We start from the raw sequence: 23883 nt of genomic DNA, 5'->3' as shown, positions 1-23883 counted from the left end.
TCAGAAGTTTCTTAAAAAGAAGAAAAAAACCTCCCAACAAAAGCTCCCTCCCCACAGCATCTTACGTTTCACCTCTTATTTATTTTTGAAACCTGACTGCACTGGCTTATTTGCGTATCTACTTTACAGATGGATCCAGTTATAAGAATATACATGAAAGTCTGACAGCTGTGGTGAGCCACCATCTAAAGCRGGTTCATAACCTGCCAAACCCACGAAGACAGCCAGCGTCCTACGTTTTATCAAACACTTCCTCAATCCAAGCATCATGTAAACATTTACGGAGAAGCATCTTAACCACAGTCTTGTTTAATGGTGACCTAAATAAAATAAAATAAAATAATTAAGAAAAAATCCATGCTCATAGATACACATACAAGAAGGGTTTTTTTGCTTCAGAAAACTGSGAAGTTTAACATTTACTTCAGCATCCACAATGCAGAACAACTGTAATTGCCAATCACCACATACATGAGCTAATGCAGCTGCCCAAGAAATAATATTATTGAAAAGTAAAGCACTTGAATTCCACTCATTGTCTCTTCCAATATCAAAGGATAACAGCATAAACCAATGGCACCAGTGTGTACTAAAAATAATAATAATAAAAAAAAACTCAAGAGAACAGAAAAGTAACATGCAAACTCTAGTTGAACATAAGGAGAGTCAACACATGCGCACACATACTCTAGGTATCTGAAGAGTAAATGAATTTATAAATGGGATCAAATTCTTACATTTCCATATTCAGTTTTAACCAAAAACAGTTGTTTAGTGTGTGTGGGGGGAATCATGTGAGATGCTTCAAAAGTTTTTTTCAAAGATATGGACAGATTTGTTTGTTTTTTCTTTTAATAGAATTGGTGATGTGTATTAACAGATTTAGTCACATTCAGTGATCTTGTAGACAGATAGCACTTAGTGTTTCATCTTACGACAGACAGACAATACAGCATTTTCCTGTAACAAAAACAAACAAAAATAAACACCACAGTCCAATGAGTAGTTTGAGGGGTTACAATTTCTTATCACCATCCTGTTTTGTTTAGTTTAGCTATTTGCAAGACCATTAATACCCACTTGAACCTGTAAAACTTCAAACAAAGGTAAAAGATAAGGAAAAAATATAATATGMAGCACTCAATTGACCTATAAACTGTGAAACACTAAGGTAGTTTTCACTGCTCTTTATTTTCTTCTTCAGTAATAGAATAGATTAGAAAAAAATGCATATAGTCGTTAAGACAGAATTCTTAAGTCAGTGGATTTATAGAATAACTAGTAGTTCCTTCTAGCTAGAGTAATTTTAAAATTTAATAATCAAGGCTTTCGATAAAAAGCTATATAATCAGAACAAAATGATTAGAGAAATAATTTATCAGTTCTTTCATCAATGGAACAAAAATATATCAATAATTTTAATAATATATACTTATCTCGATACCACTGGCACACRCAAATAAATCCCCTAACTTAAGTCTGTATTATCATTGTTGTTAGCCTACAGCAGTGATGTGTTATATTAAACATACAAACTCGTGACAAGCAGCACTGAGAACAAACCCAAGCCTTACAAACACAACAGTTTTTAAGATCGAAAGAACTCCATGGGAGTCTGCTTGTGGACCAAATGTTATGCATTATCTCTGCARCTCCCAGACTAACTTACCACTCATATACGTATCCTTTTGTGGACAATGTTGACACTAACAAAAATCTACATGGAGCTAAACCAGGAGCAGCTCTCTGTCTGTGTTATCAGAAAAGAAAGATGGACGGACAGATGGATGGACGGACAGATAATCCACCCCTACATGTGCTGTGGCATCCCAAGTGCTTGCACACAGGATTAGATAATAATTCGTATAATAAATTGAGCAAGCAGAAGCAGCTGAAATTGCAGGGAGAAACTATCTTCATCCTTCCAAACTGCCTTATGAAAAGGAGAACCAGTGTTTAACTATCATACTCTGCTGTCTACAAATTACAAAGTTACAGAACTCTCAACTATACTAATAAACCCTTTATTTGCCAGAACACCAAAACTCTGGTAAACTCTTATTTAAATACAACTCTAATGTACACATACATTGCAAGTCACACAAGCAGGCAAATTTAGCTCTGCAATTTCAGATGGTTGCTGATGTTCCTGCAAGATTATTTCTTCATCAGCTATAAAATGTTTGAGGGTTTCTCAAAATAAGTACAGCTGCTCTTACAGAACTACTAGAAGAATCAACTAGTGTGAAACATCTGGCAAAGGACCAGATTCTCTCCAAATACATTTCTGAAGCCAACTTTGGTAGTGTGCTACAAAACAGGATCGCAAGCAATGCCTTGCAAGAGGCTGGATGTTACACTTGATCATATGACTTGTGCAAATAGCAGTATGTTTTTGCCATAATGACTACATTCCCAAGRGAGAAATCCTGGGAGATGAGTTGCAGAACATACACAGGTTTTCTAAAAATCCCAAACTATGTATTTGCTAAATATTTCAAGTCGTCAAGAAAAGAGGATCAAGATAGTACTTTATTTCTACTTTTGTCCCTGAAGGTAATTGAGGGTAGTTTATGTACTCTAACAAAAGAAGTGTTTTCTTAGTTTCATTTTGACCTGATAATATGCATTATTAATGAATTAAGATGTTCCTCAATGACGTTTTTCTAAAACAAATCTGAAGAGAACATACAAAGTTAAAGACAACAGAGAGTACTTGTGTCCTTATTTGATAACAGATTAACTCAGAAAAGTTCATAGAGTTTGAACACTCTTTCCAGACACAAGAGAATTCTTCTTTTCCAATTCACATAGGATGAATAGGGAAGGTTGCTCCTGTAATTAAAATGATGGAATGAAAGACCTCATTTGCAAATCTCCTTTATGCTGAGTGGAGTATTAGAAGGTTAGGGTGAGGTGTTTGACCTCTGTCACAGAAACACGTCCCTGTATTTTGTCCTTCCATAGCAATAGGTACTTACTCCCTTTCAATTCCTTGAAAATGCTCCAGTATCTCCAATCCAGTCTTCCTGGTCCTCACATGAGATGGATTCAATGACTACTAACAGGGATCTTCTCTGTTTCCTCTCCACTTAGATTTTTTACTATCTGGGAAGGTAACTCTACATAGATGCATTAAAGTAGGTCAGAATAAGTACGTACTATCCCAGCCCCAGTGCTAACAGTAACACTTCCTTTTTCCCTAAAGAATTTGCATTGTTGTTTGAGCTTCTTTCCCTAGTCTGGAATTCCTTTCAAAATACCTTCCAAATTACTCGCATCTGCAGCAAGTTCCTTAGAGCAAATGCTGGCAATCTGAGCAGTTTTACTGACTGTATGTGGAAAACACAGCAGGCAATTGCATGCGACCTTCCAGGCAGACTAATGCTGGATGATACCACCCTGAGGCAAGTTTCTGGGAAACAAAAGCACGTTCAGGAAAGTAATGGGTGCAGGAAAGAGAACCTATACAGTGCTGTTGCTGCTTACCAGGTTGCAGCACGACTGAAGTGACTGAAGTGGAAGAATTAGTCGTAAGAACAGTCCTGAAGCAGAAGCTGCACCTCCCAATGGCACCAAGAAACAGATTATTGTCTTTGCCTGAAGCTCTTTTATGATAGTTACTTACCAACTCCCAGAACCTCTGGAATCTATAATCTTGCAGGATTATTATCCTGAAATGAAGTGCCTCTGGTTGTCTTAAAACTTATGCAATTCCTCATATGTCTCAAAACCTTGGTTAACCCAAAGTCTTTACTGAAAGTATACTGTATCGATACAATTGGGATTCTATTAATCTTTTCTAAGGATTATTCTTTTTCTGCATCTTTCTCTACTGTAAGCATCCTTGTCAAACACTAGTTTTGATTATGTATTTTTAACCCTTTCTGCTAACATCCTAAACAGAGAGAGCAAGGAAATTAATGAGAGAGGGAGAGCAATTAATAAACATCTCTGAAGGGTAGGACCAGTTTTGATAGAGGCTAAAGTGGTGTTTAGGTCTTACTAATCCCCGCAATATTAAATCCCACTAAGCTCCACCTTGCACACAGACATGATTCTGAACACACACTGTGCAAAGAGAAAAGGAGATTAACTAGCAACTAGGCAAAGAAGTTCCTAGCCCTAAAACATGGCCAGTACCCTTAAAAACATTTTAACTCTATCCTGCCTCTGACCCCTATCTATCCTACTCTGTAATTCTGTTATTTAACAGAATTGTATATGCAGAATACACAGCGCTACCATTTTTCTCCATTAACCAGGTGGTAGGGCTTCCTTCTCCAACAGCTTCAGAATAGCCATCTCCACAGGAAAGCCTTTATTGCTATTCAGCCATTTTAGGCCACTGCATATTTAGCTATCCTAGAACTCTGCTCTATTCAAACAGTGGCATTACAGGAGATCTCAGAATCACAGAATCATAGAATCAGTAAGGTTGGAAGGGACTCTGGAGATCATCTAGTCCAACCTCCCTGCTCAGCAGGGTCACCTCGAGCATAGTAGACAGGGTTGCGTCCAGACAGGCCTTGAAGATCTCCAGAGAAGGAGACTTCACAACCTCTCTGGGCAACCTGGTCCACTGCTCCATCACTCTCACAGGGAAAAAATTCCCCCTCATGGTCAGGCAGAACTGCCTGTGGTTCAATTTCTGCCCACTGCCTCTTGTCCTGTCACATGGGACAACCGAAAAAGAGTTTGGCCCCGTCCCCTTGACACCCTCCCTTCAGGTACTTGTACACATTGATAAGATCCCCCCCRAGTCTTCTCTTCCCCAGGCTGAACAGGCCCAGCTCTCGCAGCCGTTCCTCATAGGGCAGATGCTCCAGCCCTCTGATCATCTTCATAGCCCTACGCTGGACTCTCTCCAGTAGCTCCATGTCTCTCTTGTGCTGGGGAGCCCAGAACTGGACACAGTACTCCAGATGAGGCCTCCCCAGGGCTGAGGAGAGGGGCAGGATCACCTCCCTCGACCTGCTGGCAACACTCTTCCCAATGCACCTCAGGAGACTATTGGCCTCCCTGCCACAAGGGCACATTGCTGGCTCATGGTCAACTTGTCACCCACCAGCACTCCCAGGTCCTTCTCTGCAGAGCTGCTCTCCAGAAAGTCAGTAATACTTAAATGCTTAAATCTTAAATGCTTACTGTGGCACTGGGGTGCATAGTGGACAGCCATGTATCATACCTGTTTTTCACGTTTGCAAAAATAGGCTGCAGTTCCAGGTAGCAGGCAGTGTTCTCACGTCTTGCTAGATATTTTGAACTAGGGTCTAAACACTTGACTCTGAAGGGACTAGGTGTGGGTGTACTGCCTTCCCTTCTACTTTCAGTAGTTCTATTTCAAGACTGTTCTTGAAAGATTTCTCAAACTAGCTCAGGCAGAAGGATAAGGTGCACAGACTACTAGCTTGGGAAGTCATTATTAAGTAGTATCAGAAAATGGGTCATTCCAGCTGTCCACCAGCATTCAAAGGCAGAAGAGGCACCTGACATTTAGACCCCACAGCCACCGTTACAGACAGGCTGATCCAAATGTTAACAATCAAGCATAAATAGCAGTTGGAGGATTGCCTGAAATAAAGCAATTCACCATCCATATGAACACAGAAGCAAGTTTGCTTGCTTCAGGGCAAACAAAAGAAAAATCATTGAAGAGTGGAATAGTAAAATTCTCCCTGTTGGAAGAACTGCTTATTGTGATCAGAACTACTCTATTTTTCTATTAGTCAGGTGTGGACATACAGCATTTTACAAGGTAAAGGAAAACTAGTTACTCTGATACATCAGTCCTGGGGAAGGAGGAGGCTGAAATTTAATGTAATGTTTTCAGGAAAAGCCAAAGAATTACGGTATCACAGATTCTGAAGAAGGCAGAAGGGCTATGGCAGCACCAAAGTGGGGCACGGGTGTGTTTCTGAGCCTTACAAATCAAACCTTGAAAGGTGAGCAGCAGAAGAGTTGAGTTCCTGCCCACCATGCAGGACCTGAGGTGGCAGACCACGAAACTTGTCAGCTCATACCAAAAGGTGACTTTCTCCAGTAAAGAAAGATCTATGTGGTTTAGACTGTGCATCTCTTGTAGCAGCAAAAAAGGTTGGGACAGCCAGTTAACAGATCTGAAGGAGGAAAGGTATGAAAGCCAAAGAAATCATACAGCTTTTTAAAGGTCCACTAGCACTGGACAAAATAATAAACTAATCTGCTTTGGGTTAAAATAACCCTAAGAAATCCTGCAAGGGAATCCTTTTTAAGCAAAGGAAGGATTGTTGGGACACCTTTACAACACACTGTCGCAGGGGTGCTGGCACAGCATAATAGATTTGATGCACTTCCAAGATAGCCAAAACCCTCTTGCTAACTGCAATAAGATAGACCTTAATCATTCCAGTATTACCCCAGAATTTACTTTTGTTTCTCTAGCAGTGGCCAAACTCTGTAGATAGAAAGAAAAAAAATGCACAAAAATAACTTAAAACTTGCTAATATTCATAACCATCATCCAGTCCTGTCTGAATGTCAACTGGCTGCCTTTTATTCCAATGAAATTCTGTAAAATATTTTATTCCTACAATCTGCAAGACAACAAGCTGAATGCCAGACCAAATTACTGTATGAATCAAGTTAATTGAAAGCTTCTGAGTAGGATTTTGTACAATACAAGGTATACCAAAACTCTTGCCAAATAACTCCTTAAAATGTGTATATTAAAGAGTTACTTGTCAGGGATTTTAATTTAGTTTTGGACAAAGCAAGTGAATTATGCTAAAAATAAAGTCTGATTCTTACAACATCTGTATTACTTGGGAATACTACATGTGACATAATAGGTTACTTTAGAGCATTCTGTTCTGTGTTGTAAAGCTATTGCATAAGGCTGTTTTTATTAAAATGATTCCAATGAAAGAACAGYTAGTAATGAGGTGCTGACAACTGAATCTACATTCAGGGGTTGTATCAGAATGCTGAGTCCACTTTTACAGATACACAGAAAAGATGTCCTTGAGGCATGTAAAACCAATAGATTTTGGGTCACTTTTTGCTGTAGAGATAGATAATATAAGGTTATTGGTAAATGTTTTGACTATTTGAAGTGTGCTTTTCTTGCAATAGAAATGTAAAAAAATAAATCCAGATACCATGGAATGTCAGGAATTCTCTCTCAATGCTTTTGATCTGCAAAGGCTACTTTTGCTATCGTCTCCTTTGGCCTCTCTCTCTTGTGCTCTGGTTCACCAGCCTAAAATCTAGAATAACCTAAGCAACTTCTCAGCTAGGAATTCATTCCACTGCAAGCTTCAACACCATTTTGAGAACTTAATGTACAGAACTATGACTTCATCATAAAAGCAAAGATAATCCTTCAAACAAGTGAATCAGTTATCACAAAAATAATTTCTTGCTAAGTTTTACATCATAGAGTTATTAAAATATTCAGAGATATTCTCTTGATGAGCTGAGAATAATTATTCAAATACAGAGTAAGACACCCATCAAACACAGTAAAAAAAAAAAAAATCCGAAGCAGACCTTACATTAAGGACAGATTATCTGAACAGGCAGGACCAGATTCTCTGCTAGCATGTTGGTGRAAGCAAATTTAGACCAACTGAAGGCCTGGCCCTAGATGCCTTCCTTACTTTAAAGTAGTGCATTTGTCATAGCTTCARTACAAACCTAGAGCCTTAACTTCTGCAGATCTCAAACAAACCTAATATGGCCAATTCTAGTCTTCAAAAACTGACAGCTATTCAAAAAGAATAAAGCTTCAGCGTCAGGCTTTCATTTTTATAACCATTTCCATACCCTGACTGATCTGTCACGGAGAAARAGATAAGGACTTTATCTACGTTGCAGATGTTCACCCACCCTTCTGGATAGCTTCTCACAACCCCTCCCTGATAGACTTCTGCCCACCACAGAATGAATAAGGAGAGTACAATTTTGTTCTAATTCAAGATCTCTGGATTTTTAATGGCTTTTTGTAGTCATTCAATATTAGTGCTGTCTCCTCCTTCCCCAAAAGAGCTTGTATAAGTGTATTGAGTGCTGTCTAATCACCCCTCCCTCACATTTCCTCCTTAAAAATCGAAATTAACTTTATCATTGATGCTACTTTCTGGGCTGTGCAAAACATGTTCAAAGCCATGACATATTCCAGTTTCATTAGTAAGATCTTTTCAGCTTTCTCTACTGAGTTTAATTTCCCTTTCCTAAGGAGCTCAAACCTCCAGGTAGAGCATAAACATTCTGCGTTCTGTTGCTGTTTCTAGTAACTGAAAATGGCTCAATATGGGTTTCCTTTTTCCTATTGCTTATTTAAATAAAGTATCATCATGGAGAGATTTTGGTAAAGTCTTACATTTTTCTCCTCTCACAGAGGATGGGAATCTTTCTAGTTGAAGATCATTTTGGAAAATACATTCCTATCTATGGAAATTCAGTAGTACTTAGTGTAGCACAGCCTTCTACAGTCTGCTGAAAGACCAGGCCTCTGCAAATGACAGCATTAAAAAAAAAAAAAAAAAGGTTTGATCAATTTTCACTACTGCTTTTGAAACTGTGAGCAGCTACAAACACAACACAAACCACTTCAGTGGTGCTATGCTACAATCCAGAAAAACAGGAAGCACAGAGAGGTGGGCACTGGAGCCAGCCATTATGAATTGCAAACCAAAGATCAGAGATCATTGGAAAACTAAGTCACTCAGATGTCAGCAAGGTCTGAGATACTTGTACACTAGCAAGTACCTACAAAGCCATTCCTTCCTACTCTCAGCGGCCAAACAAGGTGACAAGTGAAACAGAAAACCACTATTCAGAGGATACAGATAAAGAAGGAATCCCCTCCAAAACCCTGAAAAGATTATGAGCACATCTTTGCAATGCAATGAGAAGGCAACTGTTTTCCAGAAGTTAGAAAAGAACACTGAATTCTCATCCAATTTCTCCATGTATAAAAAACAATTTTCCAAAAAAAMCAATGTTTTTGTATGTTCTTCAGAAGACACTTGGAAAAGGTCTTCTGAAATTTCAAAAGTTCAGAAATAATGCATTTTTTTTTAAAGATAGGATTAAGATAGGTACCTGGCAAAAAGGATGCAAAAAGATAGGGTTGGTTGGAAAACAGAGACAGAAACAGGTTTAACTGCATTACTGCTCTAAGCGCTAAGCACTTCAGAGTGCATAAGTTCCTCATACAGTGCATGTACCTTTGGAAGAGAGAGATCTGAGAGAAAACAAATAAACAGAAGTGAATTGAAAATAGGGAAGAGGAAAAACACTCATGCTCCGATACAACTYAGAAGCACATGAAGAAAAATATGAGGAGGCTACAGAAGGAAAGAGCCTCAAACAGCCATGCTAAATAACAGAATAGGAGACAAATTTTTTGGTAAATTATGAAAAGGTAAAAACCAGTAAGTATTTATTTGTTTAAGAAAGAAGTAGTTGTCTATGCACAAATTATGTTTGCTTTCCAGGGTAAAAAGCATCTTTAAGCGCTGTCAGGTAAACAGTTCACTTCACATCAATTTTAGTCCGCAGAAACTTTGATTGCTGTTTCATATTAAGTTCAAAACCTTGAAAGAATCTCAGCCATATAGTCAAAACTTGTAACAAAACGTATTGGCAACAGATAATGCTGTTTCCCTTTCCAAACATCAATTCCTCATCAGAATGAGAAGTTTTCATCTGTTCTATTATGACTGATTTTTCTGCTTTGCAAGACACAGCAGACTTACTGTTTGAAAATGATAAACTGAAACACCCATCCAGGTCACTCAGTCTCTGTTCTGGCACTATGGTTAAATGGCAAACAAGTAATTACACAGTACGTAATAAGGCCAATGCATATCACTGCATTTTAAAACCTCATTGAGATCATTCAGGAGGCAAACTTTAAGGCAGTTGGTCGAGCAGAGACCTCTTGATGTTTGGACAACATCTGGGTAACATTTAAATGTATTGTGTCCTTCAATGGGACAACGAAAACCATAAAGCTGGACCTTAATGACAGTACTCAAAGAAAATTGTATGGAGGTGAAATACATGGAATCCTTCTCCAGAAGAACTAAGAATCTGTGTCTTTTATAAATTAAGCATGCAAAGTTCTTGTTTTTGCCATTTTCAACTAACAGATTCTATAAGTAGCTGTGAGTCTTGAATCTTTTGATCCTTACACTTTCTGAAGCTAGCTAGCCCAAACTAAAAATCCAGTTAAATGTCCTTAAAGGAAAAGGAATAAAGTCTCCAAGAACAGTTTGCCACAACTTCCAGAATTCCTTTTTGTGTGTTTAGAGGCACAGACAAGGAAGAACTGCTCAGCTGATGCTGAGAGTTTGCCAGCACAAAACATTCTTTATCTTGGGGAAAATACACTTGAAGCTTCCTGTTATCTGTAAGATAACTTCTGAGGCTTCTCAAGTCTGTCAAAATAAGTGATTAAAAAACATGGCACCTAATAAACAAGACACTTTCAGAGCTGAAAAATCCTCATACAATTCCTTCGTTGTTTATTTCAAACTAAATACTGCAGTGAAGTGAAGTTTTGCATAACAGCAGTGCAGTATTGTAGTAGTGCCATAAGTTACATGGTACAGGCGAGGCAGAGATCTTGACCTCTTCCTAGAATTTTCTACCCTCTGCACAACTCCCTCCCACGCTTCTTCCATTTCAAGGAGGTCTTGTGTTTAAAGGATCCAGGCAAATAATGCACATTTATTGTAAGATGCAATACATCAACTTGTTCATCTTATCCCGTAGCAATAGTCAAGTTCATTTGATTTAGTTTGGTTTGAAACCAGGCAGAAAGCACCTCAGGTCCTAAGCAAAGAAAGGAGGGGAATGTTTGTCTTGATCAACAAATCCTAGAAGGTCAGGGCTTTACTCCCAATACCTTTGTATTGCCTTGAGAAGTTTTGAACAAGGCAACTATGAATAGGCCTCTGCTCTGCAGTGTGCTCTGAGCCCATACAAGTAAAATAAAAGAGCTAGTAGCAAGACTGCCAGTCCAGCAACAGGACCAGGGGAACTGCCATGTTTGGGGCATCCTAACTTCCTGATTTGCCCTTTGGAGAAGCATCTCATGGCTGGACTGTTGAAAAAACAAGAGGTATTAGCATAAAAAGCCCTATAAAGCCAATTAACCTCCCTTGAAATGGAGGTTAGTGGCACAGCATGAGATCTAGAAGCACAGGGATTGCTGAAACTTCTCCTGTCACGGGGGAAGGAAAATGTTACTATTGTTTTTCTAACGTATGAAGAAGTCTGTTTTCATAAATCCCCCAATTAAGATCATCTCTCTTACTTAACAGTGCTGCTCATCCTGTTCAGAAAGGCAAACAGGAAAAGGGTGCTTTTTGTGTTTGTTTTGGGGGGGTTTTGTTTGTTTGTTTTGGTGAAGTTTGGATTCAGACCAAACCTCAACAGCAGAGTTCAATATGAACACTAAAGCAGAGGCGGGAGGCCCCAGGGAAAGCAGGAGCCCGGCGCTCCCGGCAGGGGGAAGCATCSAACAGCAGAAAAGCAGGAAAGAAAAGAGGGACTCCTCAGGAGCAGGGAGACTCCGGCAGCCTGCGCAGGCAGGGAGCCCCAGCAGCACCCGGCTGCTCAAGCACTACCAACATACTGCGACAGATAGAGTCCCTCACCATTCTGAAGAGCCTTGCCATCCATTGTTTTGATTTATTCTTCCTCTCTGCTAATATTTCCAATGAATACTAAGCAAAATATGCACATGTTGTCTGGGTTTTCTTACTGTAGTACGAATTTTTCCTCTTTAATGTTACTTACATAGAAAGTAAAACTATTCTGACTTATGTCATAAATGCACGGTTCATCCAAGGACAAGAAATCGGACAAATAACCATCTTTTTGCAAGCTTTTCTAAATTATTACGCTTGCAAAAAAAAAAGTCTTTTTTCAAATTAGCATCATTAGCTGACATAAAGGAAGTATTTTTCATTTCACTTCTTATTCTTAAGTAACAAAGACCCAAAGACTCCAACATACTTAGTTTGTAATTAATTCAGTGTTAAGAAAAACATCTCTGTCTGTTAGATATCCTTCTGATGCTTGTTCTCCATTTGAACTGCTGCTCCACTAGCTCAAGGAAAAAGACATAGTGGGAGAACTCAAAACAGCACTCACTGTCAATACTACTAAGCACTGCAGGTAGAGAGTGAATGACAGTCTAGAAGAAAGAACAAATACCTTTGCTTGTCCTGAYACCTTCTTACAGCCCATGTAATCATTTAGGCCACTATTTGTACTGTCCCAGAGATTAGAATCCCAGTTGCAACCCAAGATTTTCTGCCACTTGTTTTGCAAACATGTATCCTGAAAAAAATCTTTATTTTACCAGTTCAAACGTAAGTTCTTTGGACAAGGATAGAGGAGCAAACAGAAGTAGGAAGAAATGAGTTTTCTTCCCCAAGATCATACAAGCATGTAGACAGCAGAGCTCGGAGTATAATACACGACTCCTTGCCACTTCCTTCCTCAACCACCTCTTCTCTACCCTCAGGCTTCCAAGCCCCCCAAGTACCTAGACTACCTCATTTCACCATGCACACGAATAAAGCCAGATGCAGAGTGGGGCTTTCTTCTCCAGTTAAATTATAGGAATCTTAATAGAATTAAATACTCTCATTTAAAAGCATCAAAATATGAGTAATAACATATCTCAAAACTAAGCAGGATCAGAAAAGATATACGCTTTCAACTTTCATTAACATGAGACACTGAAATTTTACTACTGTATCTCAAGGGTTGTTCTAATTTTTAAATGAACTTCTTCCTCTCCATCACAGCTCTCCTYGTACCTCTCATGTATACCAGCATACCAACCATGCAACCATGCATACCAACAGAAAAATTTCACAAGTGCCACGTTTTAAACATCTGGCCTCCATATCAAGGTTTTCTAAATCATACCCATCAACAAGACCACCTCATTCAGAACTTATTTTTCTCCAGTGCCAATCCAGATGAACTAGTGGCTCCAATGGCTTTACCAAAAGTACCTAGACACCTCCGCTATACTGCTCACTGAATTGCTTTAGGCATAGCAGCCCAAACATGAAATGTATATTATAGTTTTGCATTTTTATGGAAAGCTGCCTGCCATAAGAACCCAATGGCTCACTGTATTTTTTTAAGTATATTTTAAATGGAAATCTGGCCTTTTTCTGAGATTTTTATCACCACACTGAACTCTGAGAAGCTTAAAGACTCCAAAGATTGGAGTAAAGGAAGTAAGAGTGGAAAAGCAAGTAAGAAAACAATCTCTGTTCAGCAAATTCTTAAATATAAACTAATTCAGTATTCAGTTTACTCAGCAAAATATGAGAGCACATTAAAAGCGCTCCTGGGTAATAAAAGGATAGATTAAAAAAAAAAGCAAACATACATGTTTCTTCAGTTGCCCACAATTCAGCACCATGTAACTCTTTACTCCATGTTCTCACACACCACAGATCTGCGGAAAGGAGGGAGAAATCTAAACCCCAACTTCCTGTTTTAGCAAGCTGTCGTGTCCCTCAGCGCCTCAGCTCCCATGCATGACATGGCAAAAAGCACAATGCAGGTTACCGTCAGGATAAATACAGGACCTACTGCAGGATGTTTCCAGATAAACATGCAGGATAGGTGCTTTTAGAAATAAAGCAGCCAAGTATGTTATCAAAGGGACACCATGGGTCACAGCCACTGACAGCTTGATGTGCATCCAAGAAGACAATTCCTAATATGCTAAGCCRCTTAGTGTATACTTAAAATTAGCAGTTCCACTGAAATTGTTAAAAAAAAGAACTATTCCTCCAAATATTACTAGGTTATCAAAATGCAGAGACCAGCAAGGGAGCTGTAATCAATATAAATTTTTTAAATAATCTCCACCATTAAGCTTTCATAATCTCCACTCCTCTGGTGGATTATTCGTTTGAAAGGACATGGAAACAGAAACAGGCAGTTCTGGCTCAGAGTAGACTTCTTTATGTCTATAAACGGTTTCATTCACCATATATACATAAAAGTATAAATGAATACAATACTTTGAAACTTAATTCTCAAAGAACATAACTCTCAACTAACATTCACACTGGAGTAGCAATGTGTCAGTGATTACAGTAGGGCAAACAACTGCTCCACAAAATCTGAGGCTACTAATACTAACAACGCTAAGAAATCTAGAATAGGTTGGAAATTTTTGTTTAGAAATTCTTTTCCTTGTGGAGAGAGCACCTTCAAAGTATAGTAACCTAAACAGCATATGGCATGTACATTTTCATCTAAATCTTTAAAGAAGCCCATTATTTCCTTAGGTTTAAGAGAAGAACTCTGCTTTATTTCACCACACCAGTCATAAATTATTCATTAATTCTGTATGCTAACTCTGTAACTGAGCCCAGATGTTTCTGTTGGAGAGGCATACCATAAGAAAAGTTAAATATAGCAAGCTGTGTGGAGAGAGCAGAGCTGTCTCTCCACCACAACATGCTCAAATATTAACTTGAGAGAAAATAATGAAAGCATTTGAAAAAAATATTTTGAATATGTGAGTCTGCTTGTGAAATGCCATGACATGTGGCCTCTCTCTCAAGATATCACACAGAAGAGTGTCATGTCCCCCTTGAACCCCCCCACCCCACATTTCACTTAGGATTAGTAACTTAAGTTGTACCTTTCTCTAGAAAAGGTACTGTCACTTTCACTTGCCAGAGTAAACAGAAAATTTACAAGCAGAGAAATACTCATTGCCACACATCATTAACATGTATAAATCAAGGCTTACCTTTTCAATTACAAACACTTTCAAGCCTACTATCAAAGGCAATAATCTTGTTCACAAAGAACTGAGAGCATCATTGACACGGGAACTTATTTGGTGGGAATTTTAAATCCATTTCAGTGCTTCAGAAGAACTTCAACCATTTTATACTTATCATGATGGTTAATCCTCGAATTGATAAGCCAACACTAAGAACATAGTCTTAAACATAATGGAAGCCACAGCCTTCAGCTACCTGATCAGACATTGTTATGGATTCTGGTACTCTTCAGCAACTGTCTTAAAAGAGTTTGGAAATGCCTATTTTAAATCAAAAACAATCATTTCACAGTTAATCATTTCATAGTTGAGGGAAAAAATTAAAGACATAGGGTTGAAGAATGTAGAATCACATTCTGTTTCAGACACTGTCTTCTCAGGCATGCAATACTCCTTCAGCTGCAAGCAACACGGAGATACATTATCATAAAAGAGATTGAGAGGTCATTTAGCCCTTTTGTTCTGCTCCCAAGCAAGATCAATCTTATTTAAGCCACTCCTGGCTGCCATTTGCCTCATCTGTTCTTAAAAATTGCCAGTGATACAGATTCAGTAAGATCATAGAATGGCAAGGTTGCAAAGGGACCTCTGGAGATCATCTAGTCCAACCCTCAGCGTAGCCCGTACAGGGACTGAACCCACGCCCTGGCATTAGCAGCACCATGCTTTAACCAACTGAGCTAAACTAAGATGACATTGCAGAGGGTGGTTATTACGGGAATGTTGTTATAGCCAGGTGTGGTAACAAACTGGCTTGCTACCACACTACCAGTTGGTACTAGTTGCTGCCATCCAACTTTGTTGCACTTGCATAATCACAATTGAGCACCCTATATCCAGCTCCCTTTGTGTTTTTTAACCATTTTTGCCCATAGGAAACTTTGCAAAATAACTATGCTATTAACAGAGGCAACTTCTGTTAGCTAGTAAATAGGCAAATTAACTTCAATGTAAATGCCATCTGCCACCTTAGAAAGGTGCTTCACCTAAGATGTTTGCCACCTGAAGAAGGAAATTTCCATAAGGAAACTCTGCAGCTTGTTCCTAGAAAAGTGACTACAGAGAAAAMTGAAGTCATAACTCTAGCAAAGGAAGGCATACTAGCACTAGCTTTAATCTTACAGTCAATAATGCTAGGAATAATGGAGTGGTAGTACAGGTCAGCAATTTTAGGACATGAAATATCTTTTTTTCCCCCCTCTAGTCCACACTGCCAGAAATTTTATTTATTTTTGGTAGCAAATTAAAGTTAGCACAATGAGCAGYTATGCCAACATATCTGCCATGGACAATGGCACCTTATTTTGCTGTGTAGATAGACCTTGAGGACATCGCACTTCTACTGTTGCACTCAGCTGGAAAGTAGCAAATGAAAAGACAACCATAACTTATTTCAAGTTAGTCACCGTGGCACTAACTTACAGCTGAGTCCACCTGTATATGTTTCCTTTCCATCTTCTGAGAGAAGAGACAGTTATTCAAGATGAAACTTAGACACTGGACCCAATTACAGCGTGTGTGGGAGATGGAAGATGTCAAAGGATCATAAGGCTCTCATAAAATAAAGACCGTATGTTGGAACGATGAAAAGAAAAAGATTTTGCTGAAAGCTTCTTTTTCTGGGGGGGGGGGGAGGGGAGAGGGAGGAGTTGGGAGCGGAGAGCAGGTATAATGTACTAAAAGGAGTCAAACCAGAATAAAAATATTAGATGTCCCATTTTGAAAAATTATGTTCTCATACATGGAGGGAACATTATGGCAAAAAGAGACGTTTTCACCTCATTTACACCACACGAATTTCTATAGCACTCTGCTAAGCAAGATTTTCCTTGCAGGGTGAAACCAGCACCTGGTGTATTTCTTGGTTTATGCATGGTAACATAAGCTGTAAGAAAATTTCAGTTCAGATAAAGTACATCTGATTTGATGTTTCAGTTTCTAAATGTAGTTACAACCAATGTCTTAGCTACAAATTATACAGAGCCAATTATAATTGTTCAGAATTACTGCTTTTAAGTTGTTCTTGTTTAAGCAGAAATCAGAGACCTTCATGGAGCTGTCTGTACCTCAGTTTATGCCTAATTATCTTCCTCTATAGGTTTCTTGTTTGAAAACAGGGATAAAACCTTAAGTCAACAAGCACTCTAACAAGAGTTCACCAAGCAGCTCACTCTATAAGAGAGCTTAATGGAAGCAGAAAGCCACACTAAGGACCTGCCTCTTATTTGGGCATAAAAAAAAAAAATCACAAGAAAGATCTGGGGTTTAATCTGTGTTGATTTGTGTTATAATAATCCACAGCAGTTTAAACAACACAAATCTAAAAACAGTCTGAGATTCTTCCATTTTGGGGAGTTTTATCTGGCTCAGTCACTTAATGCACACATACAAACTGATTATACTCCAGCAGAATTATGACCAGATGGGTTTCTCTTCTAAACTGGATTTTTGTACTTTGACTTATTCTTTGTTTCTTTTTTTTCATGCCAAAATAACAAACATACTCAACATCTTAAGAAAAGAAGGAAAAAAARGGGGGAAAAAAAAAAGAATGTTTACTTTGGTTGTGCTAAGCAGCCAGGTGCTATAACACTGCAAGCTTCATCTGGAGTCTGCAGTGCAGTGAGTTCCACCATGTTAACCATCACATCAGTCTTGTGTCCCGGGAGCTTGGGAAGCACAGAAAGTATCTTCTCTGCAAGGTTGTCACCGTGATGACCAACTGCTCCTGGAAAAGATTTTAAAAAGAAAATATCAGGTAGGCAACAAGGAGGAAAAAAAACACAAGGAATTGAGAGCAAAACAATAACCATATGTTTGGGGGAGAACGAGACGGGTAGTCAAAACACCAAGATGACATTTAGCTTTTCAAAGTTATTTTGCTAGAAAAATTAAGCAGTGGAATGTCTGAAGTTAAAACTATTGATATAATTCCAGAAGGATGTTTAAAAAGCATAATTTAGGCTTAGCCTTACGGCTGTTAGACATTCCCTGATTTTGTACTTTAAATATGCAAAATGCGTAAGAAAGTTGTTAAACAAAATATACAGTAGCTATATAAAAACAGCAAGCAAATAAATCCTCTCTCTCTCTCTCTATAAACACACACATGCATGTACACACCCCTCCACACTTTCATAGATAAGTATGCATACATACACACTATGCTTTTCTATCTAAAATAATAAGAAACTGAATGACTGTGCTTAAAAGGGCTGTAAATTGCATACATAGCTACCCACACAAGCTGGCAGAATATTAACGTTACCAGCAACATGCCACCATCAAGGTCATCTCTATGTGGCTTAAGGCAGCACAGGTATACAAAACCAACATGAAATGACTAAAATAATGTAAAATATCAATTGGTCATGTTCCATGAGAAACTCCAAATTTCTGCTGGCATTTTTTCTTCAGTCCTCCTAATTTCAAAGACATATGTTCTATCTCCACTGAATAACTCTAAAGATAGGCGCTACCATGAAGTTAAAAATATTAAGACTACGCACAAAGCCCAAGCATACTGGGCTTTGACCCATACTACAGATGAAAACGTTGGAGGAGGGCCAAAAATCTCACCATCTTTAAATCAGGGACATGACCAAAGTATTCATATGCTACAAGTTTWGCTCCTGTCCAGCTATCATCCCAGGGCCAGATACTGTTTTTGAGCTTGGTAATGTTCTCCTGGCTCTACTCACAAGAAAAGGAGGCTTTTGTTGCCTTTCAAAAGTGGCTCCAAAGACATTTCAGGCTATGGTCCCATTCCATAAACATCTATAAACACAGACCCTGTTTGCCCTCATGACTGATCATTTCCAAAAGATAGAGCAGGTCTATTTCAACCGGTGAAGTTAATCTCTCAGCCTCCATAAATCCAAAGGAAACCCTTACATCAAGTACATTGGAGTGGTCAAATCATTACCTACACTTGGTTAATTATAAGGTTGTCTGTAGCAAGTCAACAAAAGCCAGGTGTCCAATACCATAAAACCATCTCATGCTTAGTAACTATTTTGACTTGTTGCAAAAGTCAAAGAGAGAAGTAAGGATGAAAAAGAAGTGGAAAAGCAAGTTCAAATTCCACACTGCCAATGTCTCTATCCAGAGGAAGCAAGGAARGCACATGTGTCTAGCATGTGGTGATAATGCAGTGCAGACACCTGGCTGCTCAGCTGGATTGAGATTACCAATTTGTTTCACCAGAGATTCTAATAGGCACAGAATAACAGCAACTTTCCTTCCTATCATCCCCAGCCAGATTCAGACTGCTGAATTACAGATGAAATGAACTGAGTAGTCTTTGCAACTCCTTAAGCCATCTGCTCTCTAAAATCCCTACATTCTTCTTACTAGGTCAGTCACTTGTCAGCCACACTGCAGTTATCAACACTCACGAAGTTACAGGCATGGAAAACAGACGGTAATCTTCTAAATTTCCACTGTCATGTACTGGAAGCAATGCCTATCTCTCCATGCTTACTACAGCAAGTGACATTTAGCTAGAAAAGGCATTTAACTAAAACAGAAACACCTCAAATGCAAATAAATCCATGTTAATCATTATTATCCCTCCTTTCCCCTTTGATAGTGGGGGAAGTCTTAGCTTGTTTGAGTTGCTTCCACCATCAGCCAGTACCATCTCAGTCTTTGCCATCCCTGCTACTCCAACAGTCCTGCTGGCCAGCAGGCACTAACAGTTTTGCACCATCTCTTCAGATCAATCAGAAAAGGTCTCCTTCAGCTTTTAAACTACTCTCACCCATGACCAACAACGCAAATCAACCAAAGCTGGCAGCAAAGTTAAGCCTTGTAGAACCTTAAGAGAGGAGGACTGCAAGTAAGAGGCAGTCACTTTTTCAGCACATTGATTTTGACAGGGTGTATAAAAACTGTTTTCTAGACTCTTCTCATCATTTTGAGAATAGTCAACAGGCTGCTCAACAACTCATGACCAGCACTGTTCAAAGTAGCTGACAGCTTTAATGCTGTCAATGTGTACACACATTGAGTGTTGAAGCAGCAAAGAGAAGTTATCTGACTAATGTAAAACAGTCGTCTTCATGCTAGGTTAGTATCCAGCCTTGAGGATACAGRGAATCTAAGGTACAAAGCTATTCTAATTTTACTTCATCTCCTCATTAGATTTACAAATGGAAGCATGTGACACTTGATGCAGGTTGCATTGTCACAACTGTCAGACAGCTGAGTCTACAACAACAGCCAGAAATTCATTAACTGCACTGCACTCCCCTCTCCCCTGTACACTCCCCAACCCCCCGYCAAAAAGGCATTTATGACATGCACAAGAAGGTGTTTTCCTAAGCCGTTTACAAGCCCTATACCACAATACTTGGTCACAAGCTCTTAAATTCTCCTCCAGCTCTACTGCCTGGTACAAACACAACAGAGATTTAAGGAGCAAACGTAGATTCTTTATTTTGTGTTACAGAAGCAACATGAGAGCTTTTGCAACGGGAAGACTTTGAAGGCAGTCACTAAACATGAGGAGCTTGAATTAGAAAGCAGTGCTCCTACAAAGGCACTGCTTGTTATCCAASAACTATTGCAGCTAACTTCCATGGCTCATGAGAAGCTAGTGGCTTCTCCTTCATCCAAACTGAAGGCAAAATTGTGCATCTTAATTCAGATTTTTTCATTCTGTTCATTAAAGGTAGCATACATAAGTAATGATGAATAAAAAATGAGATTATAAAAAGCAATCGATAGAGCTCAATCCAAATTTTAGAATAATACTTCAGAGAAGATTCTTTGGTTCACAGAACCTAGAAACAGTCAATTAGATGCCTTCTGATTTTTGGAAAGAAAAACCTGCCGTTTTCTATACTACTAATTTCTTTTTAGTTCAAAAAAATCTCAATTGGAGGTTTATAAATGCTTTTGTAGCTTGTTCTTTAAAGTGAAAAGCTCTTAATATTTATTTAAATACCAGTATTTTTCCATAGTTTACTTGCTTGCAACTCTGGCACCAGAAAAGGCATTTTGAGACATTTTGACTTTTACTATTGGAAGTCATTTGGTGCCAATGAAAACTATCTGTCAGTCTGTGCTACCATCTCACCTGCTCTAAATAAGCATGGAACATCAGCCGAAGGTAAGAAATTTGTTAACACAACTCCTTCAGACATCATGTAAAGCTTTTCTGAAGTTGTGTTCCATCCGGGTCTCCAAGTTAGAGAACATTTGCCTCCTAACAGCCTATTCAGCATGTTTCAAAAGCACCTGGTTTGAAGCAGCAGTCTAACTTAAAGAGTAGCCCAGCATCCACACTTAATGAACTTTCAGGTTTTTGTGGAAGAGTTTGGAGTATGAAGGCATTATAACAACTCATGGATACATAACTATTTCTCACACCTGCAGCCCACATGTTGGACAAGATTCACATATCAGTAAGATATTTACAATTCACCTCCAAGATCTTTCATCTTCAGAGGGAGGCAATTTAACAAGTTGTTTTAAATTAGTCCCAAATGAGGGAGTCTACCTCAAAGACTTTTACCTGCAACTGTCTGTTACTTGAACAATACCACTGTATTTTTACACTGCAAACTACAAATACCTATCATAGCTTGATAAATGCACTAGTACAGTTTTCAATACTAAGCCACAAATCTGAAATTATGAAACTTCAGCTTTTATAATGTGTAAGGCTGAAACTCTACGGACAACACTCGCTCACCTCAGGCAGAGCAGTGGGGGAAAAAAAATATCAAAGGTTGAATATACCTAAGAAGTTAAGGTTTCCTGTACAGTTTAATCCTGCCATTTCCAACCTCCTGACCACTGATTTCATAAATTAGATGTTGCTCTTTTTATTTACTTTTACTGTCTGATTTCCAGCAAAACAAACTTCATCACATGGCATCAAGTTCACATCCATATAGGGCTTTACTTTTARGAGCCTCCCGAATTTCAGTTCCTTGACCTTGCACTGTCCTTGATGGCAAGAGTCCACTGCCATGTCCAAGCGATACAAGGCAAATGAAGGCTTTGGTGAAACCACCAAGAAGTTCTAGAGACATTCACTGGCAGCAAAAGAATAGGTATGTGAAAGGATCTTGAAATTGGTTATAGACACTGGAGAGAATATATTTGCAGAACATGAATGCTTTTGTTTCTCATACTTACTTCAGTTTTGAGAGTTCTGATGCATTCACTCTAGAACTACCCCACTACAATCCTGGTCTTTCTCCCAGCAACATTCCTCTCCTGAAATACAACATCCGAAACTTCACAGATTCAAGCCCAGTACCAATTACATCCCTTCATCCCTCCTCAGTCTTTGTCAGACAACTCCCTACCACCAAAATACCATTTTTTATTGTCTTTTTATTTTCCTGCCACATGAGCACAGGAATCTTTGCCCACTTGCATTAGTTCCCACCCTAAACTGGCACTGTCATCATTTCATACATGGTTCTTCACCCAAGTCCACCTTCATGCAACCTCCTCAGAAGCTTTCCCAAACCACAACAGCATAAAAACCCAGTTTCACAGCTGCTTTTCAGCAATATTGTTGACAACTACAAACCCCACAGCAGTTCAAGGATACACAAGAACAAATTGTGGGAGTCAGAGCAGAGAGGAGGACAAGAAAAAAGGAAAAAAAAAGTCAGAAATACGTGTGCTGCAGGTTCAACATAGCACCATGCACTTGCTATGGGTCACATGCTAGAATTACATCCTGAATAACTGGCTATGTAGAACACAAATGGAGCCAGGCCCACATTCTGTAATATCATCAACAGTAAGAAAGGGCAAAACTGAACACAGGTATATCAATTATTCTCAGAGTTCACTCTTTTCTCTGAAAGATGGTTATTCCCTAAGTGAGAGTCTAATGCAAACCCATTCCAGGCCACTGACCCTGCACTTTGTTGGTGACTTGTTCYATCCCTTTTTGCCTTTTGAGAGCACATCTTATCAACTTACAAGACATTAGGTCACATGATTAGCTCACAGGTTGATTACTATTCAAGACATTCTTCTTCTATTAGTTTCTAAGTGGACTCTTACATCACCCTCTAAATTTCACAACTTTTGCACTAGTTCTGCATTAATTGAAAGTATTAATATTACTGTACAGTTCATGCTTATGCTTTTCCTTCCCCAGAAAGGTTCTTGCATAAACAATTTTGTATTGTTTTCACTGGAACATAATGTTTTTCAGTTAAAGTAAGGTCCAGCCATGCACCTAAAAGAGCATGCAGCACTCAAAGGGCAAGTATAATGCTAATAGGGTATAGTAAATATATGCATATACATGTACACATAGAGAACTATCTAGGTAGTGTATATACAGGTGTATACCTATACATCATATAGACATAATGCAAAAGGTGGTAACCATGATACATGGAGAAACAGTTCACAGTAACCCACAAAGCATGAACTGAACCCTGCAGAACATTTCCTTCACACCTTGGAGCTCACACTTGGCCACAACTAAGGTCTCCAGCTTACAGCAAAGAAGAGAGGGCAAAAATAAATCCCTCTACTTCTAGTTAAGACTTCATTCTGGGTTTCCATGACATACCGTGGAGCAAGGACATGCAAACAACCACTGAGGCCAAGGCATTACACATGCCCACAAGCCTCAGGGGCTCCCGCAGCCACGTGAAAAGCCGCCCGCCCGCTGAGCGGCCAGGCTGCAGGGACACCGGCCCTCACAGGCAGGTGGGCTCCTAACCATGGCGGCGGGTTTCTTACCGGCGAGGTCCAGTGTCCTGTCCACGAAGACGACCGAGGCCCTGTGGGGAGCTGCTCTCCTCCTGTTCCTGGCTGGGGCGTAGCTCGCCAGCTCAGCAGCCACGACCCTGCTGAGGGTCCCCACGGCGAAGCTCTCCTCCCTRAGGCCCAGGGCAGCGAAGAGGGCGTCGAGGCTGCCCACGAGGGCGCGYACGGCCGCCCGCAGCTCGGCGGGCAGGGCGGCCAGGCCGAGCTCCCCAGGGCCGCCACCGGGGCCACCGCCGGGCCGAGGGCTGCCACCGCGACGGTCCCGCTGGCGGGGCAGCGGCGGGAGGAGCGGCGCC

At 39.5% G+C, this 23883-nt stretch overlaps 1 protein-coding gene across 1 annotated transcript in view; it reads right to left on the bottom strand.

The window, feature by feature from the left end:
* The window catches only part of SCFD2 (sec1 family domain containing 2), a gene marked incomplete at its 5' end in the record, with an annotated part of 215343 nt that extends 191461 nt beyond the window's left edge, over positions 1-23882 (bottom strand). The window contains 2 exons of the mRNA XM_085322831.1: positions 17390-17558; positions 23561-23882. Of these exons, the coding sequence (XP_085178957.1) occupies positions 17390-17558; positions 23561-23882 (491 nt within the window). The remainder of the gene's footprint in view (positions 1-17389; positions 17559-23560) is intronic.
* Position 23883: the final 1 nt, after the last annotated feature.

Source organism: Rhea americana, unplaced genomic scaffold, assembly GCF_003343005.1.
Source record: "Rhea americana isolate MKP2758 unplaced genomic scaffold, rheAme1 scaffold_8, whole genome shotgun sequence".
NCBI lineage: Eukaryota > Metazoa > Chordata > Aves > Rheiformes > Rheidae > Rhea > Rhea americana.
Note: the sequence above shows the minus strand (reverse complement) of the source record. Positions and strands in the feature narration are given on the sequence as shown.